The sequence below is a fragment of the Scomber scombrus genome, chromosome 10 (assembly GCF_963691925.1).
Source record: "Scomber scombrus chromosome 10, fScoSco1.1, whole genome shotgun sequence".
Classification (NCBI taxonomy): domain Eukaryota; kingdom Metazoa; phylum Chordata; class Actinopteri; order Scombriformes; family Scombridae; genus Scomber; species Scomber scombrus.
In genome coordinates, this window is record NC_084979.1 from 29,874,998 (window position 1) to 29,893,933 (window position 18,936).

General features: G+C 38.0%; 1 protein-coding gene and 2 non-coding genes across 4 annotated transcripts; 1 reads left to right on the forward strand and 2 right to left on the reverse strand.

Annotated features, from left to right (window-relative positions):
* Positions 1-8,134: 8,134 nt before the first annotated feature.
* On the reverse strand, positions 8,135-13,735 carry ppdpfb (pancreatic progenitor cell differentiation and proliferation factor b). 2 transcript variants are annotated; one of them, XM_062427607.1, is made up of 5 exons: positions 13,550-13,735; positions 11,846-11,941; positions 11,098-11,175; positions 9,121-9,214; positions 8,135-8,676 (listed from the first exon to the last, which is right to left on the reverse strand). In XM_062427607.1, the coding sequence occupies exons 2-5, from the start codon at positions 11,898-11,900 to the stop codon at positions 8,562-8,564; spliced, it is 342 nt and encodes a 113-aa protein (XP_062283591.1). In that variant the 5' UTR covers positions 11,901-11,941; positions 13,550-13,735; the 3' UTR covers positions 8,135-8,561. The 2 variants fall into 2 exon arrangements, with proteins under 2 accessions (XP_062283591.1, XP_062283589.1); XM_062427605.1 differs by having other exon boundaries at positions 13,557-13,734.
* A 1,622-nt stretch (positions 13,736-15,357) lies between these two features.
* trnas-aga (transfer RNA serine (anticodon AGA)) lies at positions 15,358-15,439 on the reverse strand. The gene has a single exon. It is a non-coding gene; the product is annotated as a tRNA-Ser (tRNA).
* Positions 15,440-17,325: 1,886 nt separating this feature from the next.
* trnae-cuc (transfer RNA glutamic acid (anticodon CUC)) lies at positions 17,326-17,397 on the forward strand. The gene has a single exon. It is a non-coding gene; the product is annotated as a tRNA-Glu (tRNA).
* Positions 17,398-18,936: the final 1,539 nt, after the last annotated feature.

The following is an 18,936-nucleotide window of genomic DNA, read 5'->3' on the forward strand; positions in this document are numbered from 1 at the left end:
AAAAGCTACACGAGTAAAAAGCCCAGAAGAAGAATTGATGAGTGTAATCCACACCAAAGATGGACAGATTCTAAGGATGAGTGTCATTTGCGTCACAACGAAATAAATGATACAGCAAAATATGAAACGATGGACGTTGTTTTTCTGTCTTCACATGATATCACAGACCTATAGAGAAGGTGTGAAGAGAGGCAGTCAGTGTTACTGGACTGTAAGAGCCTAGTATGACATTTATAAATGTCTCTGCCTTTTAATAATGAATTTAACTGGGCAGATAACACTGAATACAAAGCCTGTTAACTGTCTCCAACAACCTACTTTTACACTTTTAGTCTGTTTTGATGTTATTTCTCATGCAGAATCAAACAAAGCTGCAACATACAGACCAAATAACTAAAAGGCGTTAACTGTATTTTAGCACTAAAGGATTATGGTGATATTTTTTTACCTACAATAAGCATTGAGTGAAAGTTTGATACCGTCCCATCCCGACACATGCTGCGTATACAAAGACACGCCTGTATGTTCAGTAAGTAGGTCAAACATACAGAATATAGATATTTTTCAGCCTGCAGGCAGAAAGGCAGGTCAGTACTGTACTGACACACACACACGTTCATACACGCAGTCACTAGTCTGGTTAAGTCTAACTGGGTTTGATTTGACTTTGTTCAGTATTTAAAGACTAAAGCTGATGTCATTATATATTTTTCTTACTGTCAACACGTTTAAAATGATCAACGCCTGTGTCCATCTGTAAATATTTTATGATTTACGAGCCCGTCTGTGGCACTCAGGCCCAAACTCATTGGTTTCTAAAGTAAATCTTCAAAAATGACATAGAAATGTATAGTTTATTTTTCATTAAATGACACAGCTGGACACTAGTTTTTAGCAAACGTTCTTCAAACAAGAGTAAGAGGTGCATTTACTGAACTAACTATCTTCAGCTCTGTATGTAATATAGTGTAAGTAGATAAGATAGATCCTTTATTGTCATTGTACATAAAAAAACTACTTTTTTAGTATTCCCATCCCAATTCTCATCTCATCACAATTACCTGAAGCCCAAGATGAGATCTTAAAATTGCTCATTTTGTTTGATCAAAAGTCTAAAACCCCAAATTATTTAAATCTTTCACATACAGCAAAGAAAAGCAACAAATCTTCACAACTAAGAAGCTGTTAACAATGAATGTTTGTCATTTATACCAGAAAAACCCTAACCCTAACCCTAACCCTAACCCTTTATCTTCTCAGGTATACCAGGTGTAACGAGAACCAAAGGATTATGGGTCGACATCGTCCTCAGCTCGCCTTCTTTTCAGTTCCCCACCTCCAAACCAACCAGCCCTGCAGACCGGGGTGTCAAGTAGAAGGAAACGAACGCACCTCACTTTTGTTTTATTGACTGAAAGGAAGTTAAATAAATCAGGATCATCTTAACTTCCTCGTGATTCAGCTCTGTCTCGCTATTGGCTGCTCAGGATTTTAACGGCGTGGGTCAAAAACGGACACGAACGGACAAAAAGTGGAGCAAAAAAACAACAACAACACTTCAAATATGACTGTAGCAGAAGCCTGGTGGTCCTGTGCTGAATTTGGATTACAATATTAAAATCAGAGACATCAAGAGGAGTAAAAAAAAAAAGAAAAATCACCAAAAACCGCAGTGACTATTCATATTTTCCAACCACTTGCAGCCTTTTCACGGAGAGAAAAGAAGCCGAAATTGTAAGAAATGTAAATGTGTTGTACAAACTGTGCTTAAAACTGAATTTAAGTATACATTTGTTGCTACCAGGATGGTTTCAGTGGGTCGGTGCTGTTAAAAAATGTGTTGTTTCTTGTTTGAGTTCGATGTATTTAAACTAAGGATATTAATAAAACGATACCCTGCCCCTGAGTTTCAGACTCGTGTGTTAAAATGTGACTTATTTGGTGGGTTGGTGTTACAACTGTCACGATAATTAACGACTTATCGTACAATACACGGACATGACCTCGATCATTTTTGCGGACCTAAAAAATTACGATATCAGCACCAATCCAAGAACCTTTAAAGTGATACTGATACCAACTGAGTACTTCATTTGATACTCATCATTCTTGTATCCGGTGTAACAGGCATGTAGTGTAGACACACTTTAGAGCGTTTAGGTGGCATCTTGGCTGCTGAACTGCTAAGCGCGCTAACTCAAATTCACCACGACTTCACCACTACAGATGGGTTGTAGCTGCTGTGGCAGTGAGCCAATCACATGTCGCATTAAATCAAAGAACGCTTGCTGTTGATTGGCTGTGAGCAAATCCATACAAATAATCATATTTTCTAGTTCTGGGTGCAAAAAGGATCGATTACAGGTATCGTTTGACGGGAGACGTTTCGATGCTACTTGGTATTGATTAATTTCTGTCGATACCTTAAAAAAGGTATTGAGTACCGATACCCAGCCCTGCTCAAGACACGAGCCAACTTGCTGTTTGCCACCTGCTGATTAAAGTGAAGGGTTTAGCCTTAAGGTGGACTGACCTTTAAGGTGGACCATCTATTCTCATAAGTCACATTTCCTTTAAGGCAGTTCTGGTCGGTGGCTGAGCTGGTAAACATATAAAAATGGCTCCTGTCATCTCTAAAAAAACACCAAATTCTCCTAAAATGCTTCACTTCCACTAGCAAACATATGCTGGGTGTGTACAGGCTGCAGGTATGGTGTAAATAATTAAGGTGAAACTATAGGGGGTCCTGGCACCTCTCAAATAGGTATATATGTTTTTTTAACCAATATTACCATTTTAACTAGGGCTGGGCAATAAATCAATATTATATCGATATCGTGTCATTTTATATCGTCTTAGATTTTGAATATCGTAATATGGAACAAGTGTTTTTTCCTGCTTTTTAAAGGCTTCATTACAGTAAAAATTCAATTTTCTGAGTTTAACAGACTCTTCTATTATCTGCCTTTATCCACTTAGTCATTACATCCACATTACTGATGATTATTTATCAAAAATCTCATTGCGTAATTATTTTGTGAAAGCACCGATAGTCATCCCTACAATATTGTCAAAATATCGATTTTGACGTATTTGATCAAAAAAGTTGTGATATTTGATTCTGCCCATATCGCCCAGCCCTGATGTTAACTGACATAAAATGGTCTTAAAATGACAATAATATCGTTTATCGCAATTATTTCTGGGAGAATATATCGTCCAAAAAAAGTAGATATCATGACAGGCCTAAGTAACATCTACAACTGAAGAGAAAACTACGAGCGAGAAGAGAAGCATCAGCTCCTTCGCTCCCACTTTTCGATGACCCTCCGAGCACCCGGTGACCTGGAAAAACTGCAGCGTGGGACGACGAAACAGCCGCTCTCCGCTCTTCAAAATGAGCCCACAGAACAAAATCCTCTTTTCAACCTTTCATCTGGTGTCACGCTGCAGAGTCGGGGGCCACTTTGCAGCAGCGTAGCCCTTTGTTTGTCTTTCCTCTGTTTCATAGAGACAGACAGAGAGAGTGAGAGCGAGGGAGGAGGGCGGGTGAATAGGGGACAAGCGGTGGTTACACAAATCCATTTTACAGTCAATTGGGAAAATCCTAGCGTCAGGGTTTGTTTGCTGCACTATACAGTCAGCAGGGAGATTTTTCTCCGCATGTCAGGAGAACTTTTATAGGCCGAAAGATAAAAGGGTGAGTTTTGGGGGAATTGTTAATCTGAGGGAACTGCAAAAAAAAAGAAAGAAAAGGATGAAAAGTTGTGTGGTGCTTGCTTTCTCAATTGTCATCACCTCCCAGTGTGAGTATGGAGGCTTCAGTGGGTTTCAATGGGCCTCACTAAAAAAAAGGTCACTGTGATGATGATCACCCTGTAGAGGGACAAGGGTCTAAATTTGGTCAGAAGCTCTTCATCTGTTTGAAGGAAAGATCTCAGCCTTTACAGCTTCATGCAGCAGTCGACGCACAGATCAACAAATTAGGGCTGAAAGTAACGATTTTTATCATTATCAATTGATAGTTTGGTCTAAAAAATGCCTGAAGCCCAAGATGAGAGCTTAAAATCATTAATTTTGTTTGATCAACAGTCTAAAACCCAAAAATATTTAAATTACTGTCACATACAGCAAAGAAAAGCAACATTATTGGACTTGATACTTGATATAATTGATATTTTCATTATCAATCCATCGTTTGGTCTAAGAAATGTCAGAAAATTGCAAAAAATATGCTCATCACAATTACCTGAAGCCCAACGTGGGATCTTAAAATTGTTCATTTTGTCTGATCAACAGTCTAAAACCCAAAGATATTTAAATTACTGTCACATACAGCAATGAAAACAAATCTTCACAATTAAGAAGCTGGTAACAATGAATGTTCGTCATTTATGCCAGTAAAACTTTTCAATTATTAGTCAATTATCAAAATGTGTATTTCTTGGTAGATACAAGATTACCAAATCCTAATCAATCAGTTTGTTCAGCTCTACAAGACAAAATAAATATGCTGTTAATGACAAAGCTTTAAAGAATAAAAGGCTATAAGCTCAAATGATATGTAATAAATTCATATAAATATCTAGATTTACATGTCTTTTTTTACAGCACTGGAGCCACAGTAGCTGTAACATAAATTGTAATGAATATAACATTATGCAATATAGAGTACAAGGTTAAAAATGATTGTGAAGGACTATGAATCATAACAACCACACTGCTATCAAGGTGAATCATGTTGGTCTGGTTTCCAGTTAGCAGCACAGTCAGCTATTAAAAAGTGCATCAATCAGCTCTATGATATGCGAGTTTTGAAATCAGAGGACACAGACCTCAAAAGATGCAAAAAGTCACGTGTCAAAAAACTGGGAAGTCAGTCCCTGCAAGTAATCAAAGCTCAGCACAGTAGATATCAGGAAGTTGGTCACCAAACCTACATTAGATACTAGCCAGGCTGAGTGAGCATTTAAATATGAGGTTTTTGGGGAAGAAGGTCAGCTGCTGATCTCCTAAAGACACCAACAGTATCTACAGCGACACCATGATAAAAAACAAAACATATCTGGTTTGTTTGTTAGCGTGGTACTTCTGACACCAACCACTCATTTTGTTTGTTGTTTAGAATAAAAGTCCCTAAACTGGGATCTAAAGACCACCGAGGCTCCCTGAGGGCTGCAGGGGGTCCAAGCAAAAGGATCGATAGATTCATTTCACTTGTAATTACACTAACTTCCAGATAATGCATCATTTCTCTCCCCTTAAAAATGGGTCTGTGATCTACTGTGATGATATATTCTGGAGGTCCTCGACATGAAAAAGTTTGAAATATAAATACAAGTCAAATACACGTCATATAATCATTATAAGCCCATAGTAAAAACATACATACAGGATACAGAAAGTGCGTCACCAAAAGGCACGCATATGTGCTCTTACACACACACTAACAGGCCCTTTGACTAATAAAATAAAGTGCCATAAAGTCTAAATAGCTACAATAAAAGCACTAGTGTCCAAAAACAAAACTCATACAACACTGTCAAGAGAAGCCTGCATGAATCCTTCTGTCCACTCACAACAACTGCTGCAGGCATAAGAATATTGTACAAATCATTCAATAACTGCAGGTATTAAAGACTGTTCCTACCTTTAAAACCTCTTCCTCCTGGTTTTACACGTGACCCTAATTAGAGCGATAAAATCCACGGCTCTAACAATGTCCCTTTCCAATGCCATGTTAAGTCAAACATAATCCCATTTTAATTTAATTTGTTAGCTGCTGGATGGTTTCCATTTCGGAGATACAGATGTCTCAGTTCACTGTAAATCCAGACACCACAAACCACACAAAAAAAACAAAAACCTACAATTAGGCAGGATTAAAACAGCATTAATCCTCAGAGGGCCAAATTCCTAGACGGATAGGCCTGAACCCCCCCGATCAGTGGAAGTTCTTTATATACACCAAGCAAGCAACTGTTATTGGACTAAGTAGATGCCGTCTTCAGTCCAGTATCCAGCTATATCAAGCCCCAGACGTTGCCGCTTGATTATATCGGCAACCTTTGGGGCTGAAAAATGAAGTCAACACAGATTCACTACAGTTCCTCGAATGGCCACTTGAGGCTGGCTCCAAAACCAAGTCCCAATAGATGCCCCCATGTTAAAATGCCCAAATTTACAGCAGAAATAAACATGTTTTTCCAGCTCAAATAACAGTTTTAATCTTATAGCTTATTTCCCCGTTCATGACAACTCTGTGGAATTCAAATTTGTATAAATTTCAGCCATTTAAATTTTATTAAGGCTCAAAGTTATGCATAATTAAGGGTTTGGCCACTTTGAGTGACAAGTCAAGCAAGTTGCTACCATGGCAACGACATTGGTTAGATAACTACCATGGCGTAACCACAGAGTATAGCTAGGCGTAGCTGTAGCCATCACTATTAAAATGTTAGGTTGTTCAGTTTTTCCCGGTAACATTAAGTACATTTGGGTGTTTGTTGTTATTTAACGCAGCTTCACCCTCCAAATATGGTCACTTCTGGCTCTAAAAATGATGTAAAAAAGATGGCGACGGTCAAAATACAAATTCGAGGCTTCAAAACGGGAGTCCACAAACTACACATCCATTATCATTTGTTTGTTTTGTTTCGTTTTTTTACAGTCAATGCTTATTATAATGCATCCATGCAACAGAGACCATAACATCACCATCGACCACAAACATCATATCTACCTAACATTAGACAGGCAGCAACACTTGGGCAGCCTCGTCATTTTTTTAAAGATTTAACAGGCAAATAAAAAAGTGGACCAAGCAAACAAAAACAACTTAATTAAGTTAGCACAATCAGTCATTAACTTACCTTGTTAAAGTGAAGGAAGAGTCACTGATGGTCTCAACCGCCATTAAAGTACCTCCTGATTTAACGGTTTAAAATGGCATTAGCAGTTAGTAGTTGATTTTGTCACCAACGGTCGATGAAATTAGCCGTTAAATTTCAGCCAGAAGTGACGTAAACGTGAATATTCCGCTATGAAACAGACGTGTTGGTAGTTTATCTTGTTTATATGAAGCTACAGGAACTATAGTGGGATTAAAACGTGTTTCTCACGGTAGTTTACGGGAAATGACGGTTTAAATAACCCACCTAATTATCAAAGGTGTGTTTAATTAAACAGGAGGATGACTACATATGAGGGTGTAGCAGATTAATATGGTCTGCCAGGTTTAACATCAAAATGTACAGTCAAATCTAATATCACTGTGAACTATGCGTGACTCAGTGTCTTTTTGACTTTTTAATTGAAAGTACATGTTGAGAAGAACCCTAAGTTTCTACTGGCCTAGCTGAAGGTTTCTTCTGCAGCAACACCGACCTTATAACAGACTGTGTGTTGAGGTGATTTCCATTAAGTGTATTTGGCTATCTCTCTGTACAATTTGACTTTTAAGTTTGAATATTGAACTTTAGTTACCTTGGGAAAGCCTCAACCTTCACTTCACTAAGTAAATAAATCATTCTGAAACTAAGTTTATTGTCAAGGTTAAAGAAATGTTAAATTGTGTTCACTTTGACACCAGAAACATCAAATTCAATTGAAACCTTTCACTGAAAAGGAAAAAAAGAAGCAAATGGAAACCCTGTTGTTTTTTTTTTTTATCCGTTTGGATCATCGGACTGAGTTTCCAGATGTGATGTGTGTTTAGGAACCGAGCCAACAGTTACACAACTCCACACTCCCCAGTTCACCAGCAGCAGTTTGAGGACATGAAGTGCTTTCTCTCTCCTTCTCTCCCAGTGTTTACTCTGTTCCTGGAATAGCCCTGTACAAAACCAGTCAACCACTCCCTGGCAAACACACACTTTCCTCCTACAGGTCTTTATAAGGCTGTTCCAACATACAGCTACAGACACATCACTTATTTATTAAAGACAACAGAGTTAAAACAAGGTTTTAAAAGCTGTGTGCCTCATATTACATCCAGACTAGACTTTAATTATAAATATTTAATCTTTTCTTTTCTTCCCCCACATTAGTATTTGTATGTTTACGGTGCATTTTTTGCTTTTATTTCAGTATGTATGAGAAATAATAATGAAAAGAAGTTGTTCCGACACAAAACTTTAGGCTGCAAGAGTCTACTTTATTGCATTTGCAATCACAGGGTGACAAAAGTGAAAAACGTTTGATGAAAAGGCGTGTGGATGTGTATGCACCACAGTGTGTCTATTCACCACAGTATTACAAACACACACAGTACAAATGTTAAAAAAAAAACATAACAAACAGAAGAGCTTATCAGTTGCATTATTTTTTTTTTTTAAATTTTTCGAGGTTGTTTTTTTTTGGTTGTCAATAAAATAAAAAAACAAAGGTAACAAAAGAAACAAGTAAGGCAGCCTATCCTACAATGAGTAAAAAAAACAAAAACAAAAAAACTAAGGTTGTAAACGGGACATCCTCCCGTCACCTAGCATTGGTCGCTGAATCGACTCCCCCCCTCCCCCCTCCCGAAGTGCGGTGCGGATCGGAGTGAGACGGCAGCAGGATCAGGATGAGGTGGGGCTTCCTGCGTCGCTGCTCTCGCTCACCTGACGTCGCATCACCATCTCCCTGGCGACGCAGGTGATCTGGCCATTCACCACCGCACCTGGGACCCCCGCCCTGCAGAGACACGACAGTTACGATTAGGAAAATAAGTTATTTGTGATACTGTGTGATAGGAAGGGTGTGTGTCAAAGATAAAAGCTTTATTTACACAAGTACAGGTCATAGTGACACAAAGAAATGCTGAGTAAATAAAAGTTAATAAAAAAGTACAAAGATGACAGGAACTTTTATGCAGGTCAAAGACTAGAGAAGTAGAAAAAGCTCATTTTAGCTCGCAAGTTTCACCAAATGTTGAAAATAAGATAAGAAAATTGTTCCACAGCAGCAATCTTGTTTTATAACTTTGTTCACAACATCTAGCCTTCAACTTGCTGCTGTTTTATTAATGTTTGGCTCTGACGCTGTGAGATTATGACAGGATTTAAATAAAAAAGAAGAAAGAAACAGCATACAGCAGGCGAGTGAGGAGATGAGTCAGCAGTTTTTGCTTCTACTTACTTCTGCTGTGCCTCCTCAGTCAGTGGGGTCATCCCTGGCTGCTTCCCAAAGAAGAAACTGGACCACCAATGGCCAGAGTCCTGCTTGGGGAGTCCTGTGAGGGAGCAGAGAATGAATGAATTAATGAATGAAGGCGTGAGGCTTTTAAATTACAGTTAATTTTCTGTCTTTCTAGTGGTTTGAATTGTGTCGGCAGATTTCTTCCTTTTCTTAATTCAGTTACTTCTCATCCCGACCCTGACATTTAACATCCAGTACCACATTTTATTTTTTTATTTTGTATCTCCAGTCAGATGTATGCATCAGTTTGACATTTCAACACTCCAGTACAGCTACGTTGATCTTCATTATAAACTGAGGAGGGGAAAAAAGTACCATAAACTAAAGTCAGTGGAGTGAAAAAGTACACTGAACCCTGTGTGTGTGTTTCATCAGACACACACAAGCTATGACTCGGATTTCCTCCTCTCAGGACTCGGCCGCGTGCTTGGCTCAGTGTCAAAAACACACTGACACCTTAAATCGGCGGCTGAGCAGCTGCATTTACTGTATATACGCACACACACACACACGGGTGGTGGTTTATATTTACAGTCAGACTACTGTGCGCCGCAATTAGCTTCTGGGTCAACTTATTTTCCAAATTGGTGTCAGCGAGGGCCGCGTATATATCTGAGGAGTCACCGTCCTGCATGTAAATCTCTTCCATGTGGCCTCCTGAACTTTAACTGAATGGACAAGTCCAGTAAAATATTCTGATATAATTTTCCTTTTGGCCATTTACAACCAGTCTGAATCCCATTAAAAGAAAAGAGTATTAAACAGTAATGAAAGGTATGTGCCAGGAGCAGATAAACACGTTTTCTGCCCTTTCACCTACTTTCATACAGCACTGTAGCAGAGTGAGAAGGATTGTGTGTGTGGGGGTGACAATTTTAGCGCTGTGGCACCATTTAAAAAAGCTGACCGAGTGGTTAAAGCAGGCATCACAACTCGACCCTGAGCCAGCACAGATGGTTTTTACATAAAGCTACACTGACACACTTGATCCAGGATTACTGGTGGAGTCAGCAGATATTAACGGGTGCTGACAGTGATATCGGTGAACACGGAGAGGAGTGGAGGGTGGGGCTGAACGCACGTGTGCCAAGAGCCTGGGATGCTTTTTTTAATGATCACACTGATACCTGAACTGAGTGGCAGATTAAACAAGGAACAAACTGGCAAACTATAAAAGCAGCTGGTAGATTTGTTTCATTGGTAAAAGAAAGTTAATTTTGCGACCCCAGGTTAAAGAAATCCCCCCATCCTGAGAGGAAAAGTGACTCAATCGTACTGACTGCTGTTACTGAGGTCTGAGGCAACAGCTGACTCAACCGCAGCAATCCGGAGGTTAACCAAACTGAAGCCTGGCTTACGATATCATCAGATCGGGCAGCAGCAGCAGTGTGTGTGACGTAGACGGAGCAGAACTACGAACCTATCAAACCATTTAACTACACGCGGGTAAGAGGAGGAGTCGAGAAAGAAAGAAAAAAACAACCACACACATGGGGATGTGTTTTGACAGAGATCTGGATCTGGTACAGGCACACCCTCTTATAGTTGCTCATGAACAGAACAAACGGCTTTGTCTTGAATGACGCCTTTCTTTCCCCCCCACAGTTGTGTGTATGAAGTCATTGTCTCATCGTGACACTGACAGCTTTTATTCTCTGATATGAAAACAAGAAGTCAGAAATCTGCCGGTCGCATCTTTGATTTTGTTCATTTGAAACACTTTTAATATTTACACCACACTAATACTAAAAAAAACCTGATTTATATGGTACAACTGGACTGTACTTTTTAAATTATACTTATGAATACTGTTGACCTGGAAAACATGATGAAGTATTGAGTCTTAATTGTGAGTTTTAACTTCCCACAAGGGTTTAAAAGGCTTTCTCTATTTTTTCCACATGTACAAACACTCACCTGGATGGTGGGGGATGACCTCTCCGCTGTACTCCGAACTGCCACAAGAGCTGCTACTGGACGTAGAGCCGATGCGCCCTGCAGGGGGAGAGAACGAGCAGAGAGATGAGATGAAAGAAAAAAACCACAAGTTGGCCAAATCGAGGAGCTAACTTTCTTCATTTTGCAAAGGATTACACTGAGGGGGTTTATTCTTCGAGCCCGAGGGAGAACTTGCGTTAGTGGGCCAAAGGAAATTAAAACCCACTATCCTCTGGTTGTATAATCAGAGCCTGAGTGACAGTTCTGAAGCTGCAGTTCACACTTTTCTTTTGATTTAGTGAGACCAGACTATTTGGCACTCCGGGGAACCTGAACACACACAGAGATCTGGACCGAGTTTAATCCTGCAGCCAAAGAAGTGAGCTGTCATGACTTTAAGAGTTCAGTATGAAGATATTCTTGTTAGGGAACACAAAGAGAACAGAGGAAGGGTGTCAACTTCCTGTAAGTTCCTCTTTAAACACACTGATTCAACAAGTCTGGCTGGAGGAACAGAGAGTCTGTTGCATCACTGTCTGTTTACTGAACTGAAGGAGTCATAAATACTGATGGAAACACCACTGTGACTCTTAAGCACTTTAATGATGCTTTATCTGGCTGTAATATGGTGTAAATCCAAAGGCAGAGTAATGGTAAGTCACCCAGTAGGAGGAAGGGGGTTAATTTGGCCACGTGGACTGATGTGATAAGAAGGAGAGGGACTCACTTCGGTAGTAGTCAGTGGTCGCCACAAGAGAACCACCTGCTGGAATAGCTGCCATCCTAGACTTGTTGGTCGCTGTACGCTGTGCTTGATGGAAACCTTGAGGAGGAAAAAAAAGGGAGAGAGAAACAGTGTGTGAAAAAAACAGACTGAGTCATATATAATCACCAAAGAAGCATTGCAGCAGATTTCTTCATACTCCTGTTCAGGCATGTGTGTACACATGGTGCCCAGGCCAGAAATAATGACTCGTTCATAGATTCATCACAATCATTATTCTCATTTCAAACCCACATTTATCTGAATAAATCCTTCATTATTACTCTCTGTCTACGAACTAACAGTTATTTTCATTTTCCATCCATGTTTCACAGTTTGTTTAGTCTATAAACTGCCGGAAAATAAGTTTAAATTAATGATGACATATTCAAAATCTATTGTTTAATCCAACAACACTCATGAGCTCAAAAGATATTCAGTTACCATGTAGAAATGCTGGAAACACAGAATTATTGGCTTTTTTTTTTTAGAGAAAACCATTTATTATAAACATTTATGATGACAAATATATAAATAAATATATATCCTGTATTTTTTTTGGTCAACATTTATCATCACCATCATCTAGGGTTTCTGATTATTACATTTATACAACTGTTCTACTATTTTTCTCCTTCTCTGACAATGAGGATTTTTATTTTGTTGCTTTATGAGTGATGTCAGCAATATTTACTTGTTGACAGATAAACAAATGGACAAAAACCCCATATAAAGACATCACTGACCCACGGAAAGACACAACCTCACTGCTTATAACAAGATCATATATGATACACACAAAACTGAGGATTAAATAAACATTCAGGCGGTTATAAAAACATATATATTAAAAGCCCATCCTCTGCCTCAGTATCATGGCATCAGAGGGCGTCTTGCAGGGGTCTTGTTTACATTTCACAGTCACTGCACCAACATCAACATTTCAGTTGTTTATTCTCTATCATGACAAATAACAACGAGGTCATACTTCACAGTGATGGTGAGTAACGTTATAAATAAGAAAACATCTGTCTTCAACTATTGTAGTTTTTTTATTTTATATTTCTCTTTCTATACTTTGTTTTTTTTTAATGTAAAGCACATTGAGTTGCCCATGGGTATGAAATGCTCTATCTAAATATATATATATATATATATATATATATATATATATATATATATATATAATAAGGTGTTTATGGAGGAGAATCGGTCTCTAACAAAGACAATAACAACCAGCTGTAACCTGAATGTTTATCGTTGTGTTGATACCAGCGGGGATGTGACGGTTGGTGTTTTTTCAAATAATAACACGACAACAGCTTTATATTTAACGGTTTTAACGGTTTCTCTCCTTTTAAACATAAACCCATCATAACAGACTGTTGATGTTTACCGTTGTGTGATGACATCAGCGAGGATGTGACGGTTGGTGGTGATTTTCAAATAAAAACAGCTTCACTTTAACGACAACTGTTTTATATTTAACGGTTTTAACGGTTTCTCCTTTTAAACCATAACAGCTTTACATCTTATGCCGTAACATTCCCGTTCAGCTCTTTAGCATTGTCAGCTCTCCCCCTCGGCAGGAATCCCCCTAAGAACCACCATTTTCTAACCCCACACACATACACACACACTACATAGATTCAAATAAAAAAAACACACCCCTCACCTTTTTGGGACCCAGACGTGCTCGATGTTCAGTAGCACCCGATGATTGAACTCGGTCAGCGAGGCTAGGAGGAGTAAACGCTAGGCGACGGGGCCCATTTGAAAATAAGTGTTGGGTAAATATAACCCTCCAACGTCCGAGCGGATAGTAACGCTGCTTCTTTCTGACGAGCCAACGGGCCGCCCTTGATTTTATACTGCGCCTGGTGACGTAGTATCACCCGGGGGCGGGGCCAAGTCTGCTCATGCTCAGCTCAACTCTTTCTGTTTTTTTAACATCTTCATTTTTATCTCAAACTTGTAGCAGTCACTACTGCTGGCATGGAAATGTTTCCAAACCCATTTCCGACAATGTGATGCAACAAAGTTCGTGTGAGTCATTACAATGAGAAACTTTCTCAAACTAATGACTAAGTATCTCAAAAAAGTGACTAAGTATCTCAAAAAAGTAAGGTACTTTCTCGAAATAATGACTTAGAACTCAAAATAATAAGGTACTATCTCGAAATAATGACTTAGAACTCAAAATAATGACTTAGTATCTCAAAATAATGACTTAGAACTAAAAAATAAAATAACTTAGTATCAAAATAATGAGAAACTATCTAAAAAATAATGACTTATTATCTCAAAATAATGACATACTAATAGGTCATAACTCATAAGTCATTATTTTAAGAAAGTTTCTCATTTCAATGACTTGCTTTTTTTTCTCCATCACATTGGCGGAAATGGACTTCCAAAGTAATGGGAGTCGTATTAGTGGAGGGGGGGGGGCTCTTTAAATCCATCAGCCATCAGACTGTACAACACCACAGCTCCCAGCACCTCCCAATCCCACTAAAAAACACTGATGCTGCTCTTACTGTGTAAACCTCAGGAACATTGCACACATGTATATAATCTCAGGAGCTTCTGCATATTCTACATTAATATATTCAAATATCTATAACATGTGGTGTATATTGTTTTTCTTCTTAAAGTTGCAGCATAAGGGTGAAAGTGATCAAATAAATAGGGCCTAAAATAAAATACTACATACAGTAAACAATCTCTGTGTAAATTAATCTGCCATATATTCTTCAGCCTACATGTCGCACAGTTAAAAGAAAAGGGGCTCAGTTTTCATAATGTCACACAGCTCTCTGTCTCACATGGCATAAAACCCATCTTTTCTCCTTGGCGTTCAGTCCCAGCTAGGCGAGTAACCTTGGCTTTTTACTTTCTCTTTTTACTTTCTCGTTTATTCTAATTTTGTTTTTGTTTTAAATTGAGTTCTTACTATTTATTTTATTGTTTGTATTTATTATTATATATTTGTGCATGATTATACTGTATTTTAATAACTGTACAGCACTTTGGTCAACTGAGATTGTTTTTAAATGTGCTTTACAAATAAATCTTGACTTGACTTGATGGCTCATCAACCTGAAAACAACTCCTGTACGAGCAGCTCTCTCTTGTGGTGAAATCAAGTGATTGCAGCCTTCAGTTGACTTCAGTGTGAATGGTCATTTTGTTAGTGGGAAAGGGCGTTTTTGATTCATAAAAGATATAAACATGAATATTTTAGTTTGTTGTGTGGCCTACATGTTAGAATACGCATATTTTTTTGTTGCATACAAGCATTGATATAAATCTCTCATGATTGGCTGTTTAAACGTCATACTCTAAAAGCGTCCTAACTTTCTCTACCCGTGTCTGCGTGTAATGTGCTATAAATGACATGCTGTTTTACCTCCTGATGGCTGGAGCAATATTGTGGATCAAACCTAAATTTGAGCAAAACACAAAAGCTAATTCGTTGTCGGCAGGATTCGAACCTGCGCGGGGAGACCCCAATGGATTTCTAGTCCATCGCCTTAACCACTCGGCCACGACAACCTGCAGAAAACACCGGAAATGTTGCGATACAATTCAAAACAGTAGAAAGCACATGGTCTTCAGGTTAAAAGCATAATAGACTATAAATAATAATTGATGTGGACATCATCCATTTGTTTGTTTGTTTGTTTATGTGTGTGTGTGTGTGTGTGTGTGGTGTGTGTGTGTGTGTGTGTGTGTGTGTGTGTGTGTGTGTGTGTGTGTGTGTGTGTGTGTGTGTGTGTGTGTGTGTGAAAAAGATTGATTTAATTTCTCCTACATATTTGGGATTAGTAGGACTAAGAAAACAACAAGTAAGCATTGTCATTGAACAGGAGGTAGTTTTTGTCTTCATATGTGGGACAATTTATTTATTTTACAGTATAACCCAATTAATTTACCATAGTATAAAATTATTTTCTTACATTTACACGATTGACAATAATGTCCCAACGTCCTCAAACGAGTACTCTCTGGTTAGCTGTGTCGTAGCTTGTTGCTAAATGCTAAAATTAGTCACATGACAAGCCCTGGTGGGTTTTATTGGCTCCTCCTGCACATTTCTTTTTGTTAGTTATTTTTTTACTTTCTTAATCTCAACACATCTGCATGTATTATTATTTTTTTGTATTATGTATTTTCTTTTCTTTTTTATGTGCAAATAAACTAAACTGAACAAGTTTCAACCATAAAATGTGACCTGGTTAATTTTCATCTGGGGATCTGCTGTTGATTGACTTGGCCAAGATGCATATCACGTTTTTTACACATATTAATAATGTGCTTAGTCTTAGTCTAATTTTCCAGTCCACCTTAAAAGTCGCATAACGCCTGTAGGTGGCGCTATTCAGTCATTTTCAAGCTAATTCATGAACTGAAAAATTGAACAAATATGGGGAAGATGAAATGAATGCTACAGTTAAAATGCTCAAGATTTAGGACAAATGCACTCTACTGATCATTGTTATTTCATCTTCCCCGTATTTGTTTATTTGTTCAGTTCATGAATTAGCTTGAAGATGACTGAATAGCGCCACCTACAGGCGTTATGCGACTTTTAAGGTGGACCTGGAAATTACAATCGGAGGCCAACTTCAGCCTCGTAGTGTAAGGTCCAGCAAACCCAAAATCTAATATCCCCATATGAGGACGCAGGGTTGCAGGAGGTTAAAATGTGAGGTGAACATATCTGGACCAGAGAGGGTGGAGTTGACCTTAACGTAACCATAACAACAGGTCTTATTATAATAATACATCCATGAGCCAGTCTCATTAAAACAAAATGTACTTACCGGAAGAAAAAACAAATTGAATATCTTCTTCTTAGATTAGAGCAAGTCTATTATAGGTGATCAAAATGTTACTATTGACTTTCATTAGCTGAAAACACATAATAGTGAAGGCTATGGTTATACTCTGTGAATCTAGGGTTACCATCGTTACGTTACCTGACAACGTTGTTGCCATGGTAGCAACTTGCCTGTGACAGAACCCTCTTATCACTTAAATAGGCCTTTAATTACACATATTTAAACGTTAATAAAATATATTGAAAAACTTCACCCTCTTACAGTTGTCACGGAAGGCCAGTTAAATTAATTTATAGAGACTAAAACATTTTTTTTTACCGGGTTGTAAATATGTTTATTTCTGCTGTAAATGTGTTCATTTTAACATGGAGGTCTATATGGGGATTTACTCGGTTTTGGAGCCTCAAGTGGCCATTCGAGGAACTGCAGTTTTCCGGCTTGTTTTCTAAGCTCCGGGTGTTGCCGCTTGGTAGGAAGCGAGCAGATTACTTGTTTTAGTTTGAGTTAAAAAGTTAAAACGAAAGGATAAAAATCGGAAAACTGAAGCCGAAAAGCATGTATATATAAATACATTTAGAGCGTGCGCATCTTCAGCCTTCCCTGGTGGTCTAGTGGTTAGGATTCGGCGCTCTCACCGCCGCGGCCCGGGTTCGATTCCCGGTCAGGGAACTACTGTTTTGCAACTTCAACATGTACATTTGATTTATGTTACACTTTATTTAACCGTGTCATAGAAGTTAGCTTATAGCGTTACTTTTAGTTGATTGATGCTTTGTTTAAATTAAGCCCATATAAACAATGCAGCATTATTTTCTCTTAATGATAATAATAAGAATGTATTTTATTTATAGGCGCCTTTCAAAGCTTGAGTGCTTTGAGACACCCTACAAGACACACATACAACAACAGTACATCAAACATAATATAATCAGCAAACATTGAAGTGGAAGTTAGTACAATTTTACAAACTCTTTTTAACTCTTTATTTTATTGATTATTTAACTTATTTAAATTACTTTGGTACAACACCACAGCTCCCAGTGCCTCCCACTAAAAAACACTGATGCTGCCCTTAATGGAAATCCTAGGAACATTGCACATGCATGTTGCACATTTATATATACACAAATATATAAAAGGTGGTTGTTTTTCTTTATTGTTAATATATTCCTCAGTATAACATCCACAAGTGACAAACAGATGGGGATTATTTTGCTGTTTTATTATTTTTTATGTATTTCCCCCCTTTTTTACAGTGATTTACACCAGTTAGCCTGGGTCAAGCCATGTATCTTATTTTCAATTAATTTATATATGTTACCAGAGGTGGGAAGTAAAAAAGTATTTGTACTTCGTTACTGTACTTAAGTATTTTTTCCAGAAAAACTGATATGGCAACAAACATACTCACTTTAAGTTTTAACTTTAAAAGAAAAAGAAATATGAATGTAAAATAAAGAAAGACCACGTAATCCAGTTTCATATTCTAGTCTTTATAAACCGACCAAACTAAAATGATTTATTCTGAAATATTAACCACAAACCACTTCTTCATTTAAAGGAATGCTTTATTGATATCCAAACATATACAACAAAACCAAAAGAAAAAAAAAAGTTTTTAATTCATTCACCATGATCTTCCCAATCTGATCCCTTTTATAATATTCTACATCAGCTATAGGCCCAGGACCTAAAATAAAGCTATAAATACTCTACTTGTGGTCGAGGCCTCTGCAGCGGCTGGCTCTCAGCAACGTGCTGCACTTCCTGACACCCAAAAAAACAAAAGTACATCATCCTTTTTTTCTTCTATCCATCATATTTCCCCCCAAAAAACCCCAATGTGCAGCTTAAAACAGGCGATAGCTACACTGCAAAAAGACCCAAAAAAAGTCCATCTTTAAGTCATTTAATCAGGAAGTCACTTTTAAAATCTTAGTTTTCTTTAATAACTGGATGTAGAAGGTGAAACAAATGTTGTCACCCTTCTTAAACTCTCCACTTTATGTCAGAAAATTATGATTATTATTTGTGTTTTTTTTTTTTTTAATTAAATGACTTCAGATTTACACATTTCTTTCAGTGTGATTTTTGCATTTCCATCTTGGCAGAAAGCAGAAAGTTAAAGAAACTCCGAGGCAAAAAAGAAAAAAAAAAGAGAGATTTCTGTAACAGATATTCAAATATTGGCAACTTCTTTTTTTGATG

Bases quoted from the DNA above. Each gene is read 5' to 3' on its own strand.
- ppdpfb (XM_062427607.1), bottom strand. From the start codon at position 11,900: ATGGCAGCTATTCCAGCAGGTGGTTCTCTTGTGGCGACCACTGACTAC. The intron at 11,176-11,845 runs GTGAGTCCCTCT...CTCCCCCTGCAG, and splicing joins GACCACTGACTACTACCGAA to GGCGCATCGGCTCTACGTCC. The intron at 8,677-9,120 runs GTAAGTAGAAGC...GTGTCTCTGCAG, and splicing joins ACTGAGGAGGCACAGCAGAA to GGCGGGGGTCCCAGGTGCGG.